We start from the raw sequence: 8480 nt of genomic DNA, 5'->3' as shown, positions 1-8480 counted from the left end.
TTGTTAGGGAGGGTTTCCAGGGCAAGTCCTGGGAGTATGGCGCAAATAAAGCTGTGCAGTCCAGGAGCTGGGGTAGAGGGATAGAGCATCCCACCATGCAATCACCCAGAGCCAGTGTAGAGATACAAAGCTTCCATGTGAAAAGCCTTGGTGGCCTTGTGTGCATCATCCCCACTCTGTGTGGCTCTCTGCATCTGTGGGGGGAGTCCCGTGTTCATTTCACAAGAAGGCAAACCTCCTTCCTTGATTGGCCAACGTGGGGGAACAGAGTGGAGAAACTGCACAGTCTGAACGACCCGCTTTCCTGGGCTTTTCTACACGAGGGATCAGTCTGACTGAGAGTAATTCATCATAATGAGTCAAAGCCCTTCAAAGCTTGATCAATATTTTGTTCATAGTCTTCATTTTATTAATAGGCAGCAAATGGAGTTAAAATAAAAACAGGAAATCAGACTTTCTTAGGTTATCATGCAAAATGAAGACTCGACTCAGCTAATCCCCCAGTCATCTGGTGGTATTCAGTCAGAGTGTAAAGGGAAGTGAATGAAGATTGTTCAACAATCATCCCTGTTTGCCCCCCCCCCCAAAAAAAACCCCTAAAATGTGTAGCGGCCTCCAAACCGTACTGCGGCTTATGTCAGATGCAGTGGAGTAAAAATGAGGCTATGAGTTCACATGATTGAAACAGCAGCAGTGCAAGGTAAGATTGACATAAACATCAGTCATTACAACCAGGTGACTGGCAGAACACGAACATCCCCATACGTGCCTAAACTCTACGGAAACCCTTGACTTTTGCTCAGCCTCAGCATTGTTTGACACTGAGCTACAATTAACCCACAGGGATGTCAAGCTTATGCATTAGCCACCATTGCTGAGCATTCCCAGTTGACTGGGGTCTGATTTGAGCTCCTGAGCTTTCCTGTGGACATCAAGTCGCATCCTGAATGAAGTCTGCATGAAGTTGACTTCTTGGCCGGTGCCGTGGTCATGCAGAACTGAGCAGGTGGGGTTGCAATGGGGCCATGGACAGTTATCAATCAGATGGAAGGGACAACTTCTCATGGAGATCTTTGGGGCTTTATTGCTGTCTTGAAGGCTCTTCTCCCAGCACTGCAAGGCTCTGGCCAAAGAAATGCCCTTCACTTGAAATCCCAGCCAGTAGCTACAATATAAGAAGAGGAGGAAGATGATTACTGAAAAGTGATTACATTGACAAATAACCAATAGAGATGGGGCTAGCTCAAGAGAGAGACTTCTTGTTCTGATTTTCCTTCGCCGATTATTATTAAATAATTCATATTAATAGGAATATTAACTTGGAGCCCAAACCTGCAACCACAATTAGGCACAGCACTTAATACTTGAGTAGTCCCATTGGAGTAATTGGACTATCATGACCATAAGCACTAGCCCAGCCATAAGAATTTGCAGGATTGTAATGCCTCAGCACTGATTTGTTTCATTTTGCTAAACAGCTGCAGAAATCTACCTAAGCAATGAGATTCCTGCAGGCAGCACATAAAGGGGCAGCAGACTGAGGGAAGCGCTGAAGATGTGTGTAGCCAGACAATATTTGTTAGACAGAGTCACGCTGAGAACTAACATGACCTAATACTTGAAAGATGAACAGACATTTAATCCACTTAGGTGACATCTAGTAGGGCAAGGAAATGAAGAAGGCATCTTTGCTCACCTTTTTGTAATCAGCGTGTGAGACAGGCATGCAGGTGCAAACACAGCTCTGTGGGAAAGGGAAACACAGACAAGTGACGGACAAGTGACACAAAATACCCTCTGCACATCCTAGGGAAAACATCCTTTCCTATATTTATATAGGACTTTAAAGGGACCAGCCCACTGCCATTGACTTCTGTGAACAGGACTGTGATAACCTTGGTCACAGAGAGCCAGGTTCTCATCTGGTGTAAATTGTCAGAGCTCTGTGAAACTAGAACTACATAAGAACATAAGAGTGGCCATACTGGGTCTGATCAAAGGTCCATCTACCCCAGTATCCTGTCTTCTGACAGTGGCCAATGCCAGGTGCCCTAGAGGGAATGAACAGAACAGGCAATCATCAAGTGATCCATCCCCTGTCGCCCATTCCCAGCTTCTGGCAAACAGAGGCTAGAGACACCATCCCGGCCCATCCTGGCTAATAGCCATTGATGGACTTATCCTCCATGAACTTATCTAGTTCTTTTTTGAACCCTAAACTATTTGAACCCTGCACTATTTACACTAGCTGAGGATCGGCCCCTTTGAGTAGTACTTTTTTAGGTCTTGTCTACACAGTGGGGTAATGTGCTCCATGGGGGTGTGCTTTTTAAAGCACATTAACATGTTGGGCATGAATTGGTCCATGTAGACACTGCTGGTGTGCACTAAAGGTTAAAGTGCACCAGAAGGGTCTACAGATCAATTAATGGACAACACGTCAATGTACTTTAGAAATCACACCCCCATAGAATGTATTACCCCATCATGTAGACAAGTCTTATGGCACAAGTAGTCCAGTGGTTGTCAGTTACTATTCAGTTGTAACACTATCATGGAATGCTAACAGTTGATGCACAGATTAGCTCATCAAACGAATGTTACATTTCTGCAGGCTCAGTAATTAGCAGGAGTGTATTAGATGGTGAGCATATGTAACCTCATTTTATTTTATAACACCAAATTCTGTCTTCAGTTGCCCCCCTGTGATGGTCAACCTTTGGTATTTATTCAACACAAAGTAGCATAATACTGACGGGACATCACGCAATGAGTTCCTAAGTTCTCGCCCAAGGTTTTGTAGGTAGTTCCACTGATTTTCTGTTAGGAGCTGACTTCCAAGATGGATATTTTCTAATTTCAGCTGCTCCTCATCGAACAGCCACTGAACCACAAAAACTGGAGCTGCAAAAGAAAGAAAGGCACCCTAGAAAATTGTAGATTAAGTCAGTAATTGACATTAGCATACAGGGCCAGATCCTGCAGCTCCCAAAAAACACCAGTAGCTAGAGGCAAATGCTGATTACGCTAGTGCCCAGGAGCCCATTCATAGACCAGACTCTCATTGTTCTAGGCACTGTACAAACCCAGAACAAAAATATGGTCCCAGCCCCAAAGAGCTTCAGAAATGTTCAACTCCCACTATGCATCATGGGAGCTGCTAGATGCTGAGCACCTCTGAGAATCCAGCCCCAATTAAAGTCAGTGCAGGATCAGAGTCAAACGCTGAGAGAAGATGAACTTACATTTCAAGGATGAATACAACCTATATCCAAGGAAGCATTGCCACTCGTTAACTCTCTTGAACTGCTGTTTACATTTTTCTGGAAGGATTCCATTCCACATCCTAAAAAGCCATGGCCAGAAAACAGTGGGAAAGAGAAAGGTGGTGTTACCTTAAACTAATATGTTTAAAAAAAAAAGATAAAATAAAAGCTATGTGTCTAAAACCAATTGTTCGTGTGAGAAGAATACAATACATCCAGCATAAGGAATACATGGCATATTGTTCAGTCCGAGGGAAGCTCTCTTCTTTTGAACATAGCAATGCCTGTTTTCTTCCTGAAAGTGCTGTGATGGCCAGTAAAGCCGGGTAACTTTCAGTTCATGATAATGATCAACTTATCTATAAGAGCTTCACAGAGAGGTACATTTGCAGCAGGTTATTTTCCCTTTTGGGGTTGCAAGATGAAGCTGCAAGATTTACATGCACAGTTTAATTCCAGGTGCCAGTCCAAGTGCTTGTGCCCCTCACTACCAGACCGAAGGTGCAGATCAGGTAGCCAGAGGTGCAAGAACTCATATTTGAATCATTTTACGGGCACAAATTTTGCAGACATAGCAAAAAACACCCCAAGGTTACAACCCACAGTCTCAAGTACCTGAGTCCTTTCTTGATTGCACCCACTGGGGCACAAGAGGCAGCATCTGAACAATCAGATTGCCTTGGATGTTTAATGTCCAGGAACCAGCCAGAGTCAACAAGTCCTCTGACCTGGACTGCCTCAGCCTCCAGCTCCTCCAGAAGGGCCACCACCCTCTCCAGGTTCAGTAGCACACCAGTCCCACCAGCACTGAAGAGAAGAAAGGCATCAGTTATCTGGGACCCCAGACGGAGCCCTGCTTGTGTTTCCGGCACTCTTTGCCAGCACTTTCTGTGGCAAATACAGGCAATGGAAGCAGTGCATTGTAGTCACTTTAAAGCCCACTATCATTGTAATCTCACCTGCTGCTAACTGTTCTCACCAGAGATGGCGTGGGAACAAAGGGCTTTTGGACAGAAATATTTGAAGTTAACTGGAAAGCCAAGGGAGGTGCAGGTGTTGCCTCCTTTATTCCCTCTGCTTTTATTTAGTTAGTTTTGCTAAAACTGTCTAGCCCTCAATAGACAGCCCTGGACACCAGCACCCTTTGCTCCTCTGCAGAACGGATGCTGCCTAGGCAGCAGTGGCTCCAGCTTCCCCACACGGCCTTGTCAACGTGCTACAGACTTGGGCAAAAAGGACTATCTAAGGCTTCGTGCCCATTCACTCCATAACCTCTCTGCAGAGACCAAGAGCCGTCAGTGCCCACTGTGATTGGGTTCTAATGGCCTGAATGTGCCCTGCCTCCCATTGATTTCAACAATCAGGCCCCTGCTCCAGTTTCAAGTGCCGCAGCTTTTCAGTCTTTGCATCGACTTCAGTGGACTGTGGAGCAGGCCCCGAGAGCAATGGGGCCACTCAATACAGAGCACATCCCTTACACAGAAAACACTGCAGTATGGAGCCAGCGCAGTACTCCGGAATCGACTGCGGCTGTAAGTTGTAGTGGTTTGGAGCATTACTGTGTCACCTGTTGTCATTTTTATATGAGAAATAAGTAAAAGCAACCTTCCTCGACAGATTCAACTGAGGCCTTGCTAGCCCAAGATTTAGTACAGAGCATGTTTGCAATGGTAGTGTGCTCCGAAAGATAGTGTTGTCCAGTGGGCAGGGCGCTGGTCCACGACTCTGGAGACTACGTTCTATTCCCACCTCTGCCACTGATCTGCTGTGTGACCTCAGGCAAGTCACTTCAACTCTTTGTACCTCTGTTTCCTGTCTGTCTGGTCTATTTAGATTGTAAGCTCTTGTCTCTTACCATGTGTTTGTTCAGTGCCTAGCACAAAGGGGCCCTGCTCTCGGTTAGGGCCTTGGAGTACCACAGAAGCACAAGCAGTTAACGACACTACTAAGAAGGGTTTTGAGAACTTCTCACTTTGGCACTCTCACAGCTCTAGGCCCATCCTTACCTCGCCCCAGCAAGCAGGACCACTTTAGCTTGCTTAATTCCCTTAGGAACCAGGTCTTTAATCACCTCCTGGATAATTAGCGATCCCATGAAGGCATAGTCTGCTAGAAGAAAAAGTCTGAGTTAACACTGACTGTGTCAAAGGATCTACTAGAATTGGGGAGCGGCATAAATATAACTGCCTACCTTGCTGTGACTTGGGCAAAGATCCACTCCAGATATCACTCGAGCAGTAAGGTACAAACCTAGGCAGAGGTAGCAAAGGAAAGGCACACAGTTATGGTCATCAGAAAGCACCTGAATAGACCGGAGAAACTCCTACTCTTTTCCCACCACATCACCTACTCAGCATTGGGATTATTTTGGACAGAGGTTCCCAGCATACAGGTACAAATAAGCATGAGGGAGTCACTACCACTTTGCCTTTTCCATGTTGCTAAATGAGAGAGGGGTCTTGACTAGATCCTAGCTAGATGGCAAGGGGGTCCCTGTATGGAAAAGGCTGAGAACCACTGATCCATGGCTTTGCCCCATGAGTGATGCGAGATTAGATTACACGAAAGTGAGTCACTACATAACCCCACCCTCCAGCTGTGGCAGCTCCAACCCTCCTTACTTTAGCACCTCGCAGTCCTTTCAAGAGGAGCCACACAGTTACCCAGAGAGCACAGTAGGTGTCACTCGGTGTTATTTGTAATGAGCAGTCAGAGTAGTAACTGGCCAGGAGCTGCTGTGAAATGTAAGTGGTAGTACAGTGCCTGGGAAGGTCCTTACACTGCATTGGCGTTCCACCAGTGAGGGCTCTCCTCCATCTGGGCAGACACAATGCCTGTCCCTAGAGTCACAGACACACAACACAAAAGAGACATGTTGTACGAGACACGGTCTCAGAAAACCAGACCAAGAGCAGCAGCTTTCTCAGCTTCGAGAGCCAGGCATAATCCCTGTAAGGATCTCACAGTTTCCCCTCCTGTCTCACCTTCTTCCCAGGCTGTCACCCACCCATGTCATCCTCTCCCTCTAGAATCACAGAAGCATAGTGCTGGAAGGGACCTCAATAGGCCATCTAGTCCATCCCCCTGTACTGAGGCAGGACCAAGTATTCCGAGGCCGTCCCTCTCATTCCACATAAAGTTCAGGCTCCATCACTCTTCTCACAACTTCTGCCTATTCCTTATGCTTCTCTCCAGCATTTCTCCTATCTGCTCCCTTTGGCTGCACACTCTGACCCGAGCCAGGAAAGCACTTAAGCATGCGCGTAATACCATCTTACTGTACCTCAACAGACCCACTCACAACCTTAAAGTGAAGCCGGTGTTGAAGTGTTTTGCCATAGTGCTCAGCAGCTGGCAGGATCAAACACTTTGTCTCCTTCTTCCACTCAGTTTTCGGCCTTCTTTTATGCCTCCCTCTCCTCCCCCTTGTGCTTGGAACATGCCCATACCTGACCTGCTGAAAACACACTCCCTCTCCTCCTTCAAATCCCGCCTAAAACCTAACCTCTGTCATGAAGGCTTCTTCAGAGGCCTTCCCACAAGGAGGATTCTTTACCGGCTTCCAATGGAAATATAGTCCTTATGTATCACAATTATAGGAGTTACATTCTGAAATCACGGTCAGGAACATAAAGCCTGATTTTCCTCTCTGCTCAGAGTCAGCATAAACCCAGAGTAACTCCACTCACTTCCGTGGAGTCATTCCAGACTTGCAGCTGTTTAGTTGAGAGCAGAATCCATCCCCTTATCTTTTCACAGAGCCATGTGAAAGAAGGAATAATACAGCAATTGCAGCGAGTACCTTTCTTTGTTTGAGGCCACTCAGATGAGCTCATTAAGCGACGGATATTTTTATATCTGGTATCACATGTTTCTTTATTATAACAGCACCAGCCACCTGAATGGGAGCAAGAAGATTGTCTTAAAATCTTCATATCTCATCTGATTGAATTAAAATTTATTTTTGACTATACCATTCAGTCAATGTCATCTTTGATTCTTGACACTCTAAAAGCTGGGTCTTTATTCTCATCTCACACTGGTGTAAATCAGAAGTAACTCCACTGAAATTACTGGAGTTACACTGATCGATGAATGTGCGTTCAGAATCAAGCCCAACTTTTCTTCACAATTCCTTGCCTCATTAGTGCATTGTCATTTCCTACTGTACCTTCTAAGAATATGATCCATCTCTTGCTCCCTTTGTGCTCCCTTAAGTAATACCTGCAAATGGTGGAGAAGGAAAGTAAACACACATCAGACTATTTTTTCCTGTTACACTGTTTGTGAAAAGCAGGAGAGTTCTGATGTGATCATTACCCAGCTGTTGTCCCATCATTGCAGGTGACCAGGGGGTTCTTCAGAAAGAAAAGTTTCATGTCCTTGGATGCCTTCTGAGCATGCCAAGAAGCAAGTGAGGTGCTTCTCAGCTGTGGTGCCAAGGCATCTTCCATAGGAGGAAGAACTCCCACAGAGACGTCTTCCTCACCAGCAGTGTGCTCCAGTTCCCCACTGGGGTTAGGGCCCTTTCGATTCTGGGCAAGAGTCTTCATGTGAGCTTTGGAATTACGTTTGCTTTGAGACACTGCTTCCCCCAGGAGCAACAAAGTCACCAGTGCCCCTAGGATCTTCATAGCGACTGCCTCCTCCTGACTGAACAGGCAAAGAATAAATCCCTGGTATAATAAAAGGGCGACATGAAAATCTGAAGAAAGCGAAGTTTAAGAAAGACAGTGTCAGGAAGAATTAAGCCAGCAAGGAATGGACCTAGCCATATTCACAGGCATAGGCATAGGCATATTACTACACTATAGAGATGACACCCCCAAAGCTGAAATAGCATCACATACCTTAAAGAATAGCTGGTCAATTGCTGATCTTCAACTGAAGCATTCTAACAAGTGCAATATCATAGGCAAGGTACGTCCCTGATGGCCAAAGAATGAAGATCTTGGGTTGGAAGCCCAGGAGGAGTGCTCAGATCACAGCTCCAAAGTGAACTTTATATTGTCCTCATATGGAACATATTTCTTCCCTCTTTTTCCTTTTTTCTTTTCTTTTCTTTGAACTACCGCCAAGGTTGAGCAGATGATAGGGGCTGGAGAAATGAAACTACACCCCGTGCTGAATAAGTTGCAAGACGTCCTTGCAAGCACTTTGATCTTGAAAGTTACATACTTAAAATTTCTATAATTTTATCCCCGTTTTGCTTGC

The 8480-nt window shown here is 45.7% G+C and overlaps 1 protein-coding gene across 2 annotated transcripts; it reads right to left on the bottom strand.

The window, feature by feature from the left end:
• Positions 1-622: 622 nt before the first annotated feature.
• LOC140917873 (palmitoleoyl-protein carboxylesterase notum2-like) lies at positions 623-7907 on the bottom strand. Of its 2 annotated transcripts, none has more exons than XM_073361401.1 (11): positions 7587-7907; positions 7438-7490; positions 7069-7164; positions 6046-6106; positions 5458-5516; positions 5273-5375; positions 3882-4073; positions 3246-3346; positions 2757-2904; positions 1697-1744; positions 623-1165 (listed from the first exon to the last, which is right to left on the bottom strand). In XM_073361401.1, the coding sequence occupies exons 1-11, from the start codon at positions 7898-7900 to the stop codon at positions 862-864; spliced, it is 1479 nt and encodes a 492-aa protein (XP_073217502.1). In that variant the 5' UTR covers positions 7901-7907; the 3' UTR covers positions 623-861. The 2 variants fall into 2 exon arrangements, with proteins under 2 accessions (XP_073217502.1, XP_073217503.1); XM_073361402.1 differs by having other exon boundaries at positions 5273-5372.
• Positions 7908-8480: the final 573 nt, after the last annotated feature.

Source organism: Lepidochelys kempii, chromosome 10, assembly GCF_965140265.1.
Source record: "Lepidochelys kempii isolate rLepKem1 chromosome 10, rLepKem1.hap2, whole genome shotgun sequence".
NCBI classification, from domain to species: Eukaryota; Metazoa; Chordata; order Testudines; family Cheloniidae; genus Lepidochelys; species Lepidochelys kempii.
This window is presented reverse-complemented; position numbering and strand designations above follow the sequence as displayed.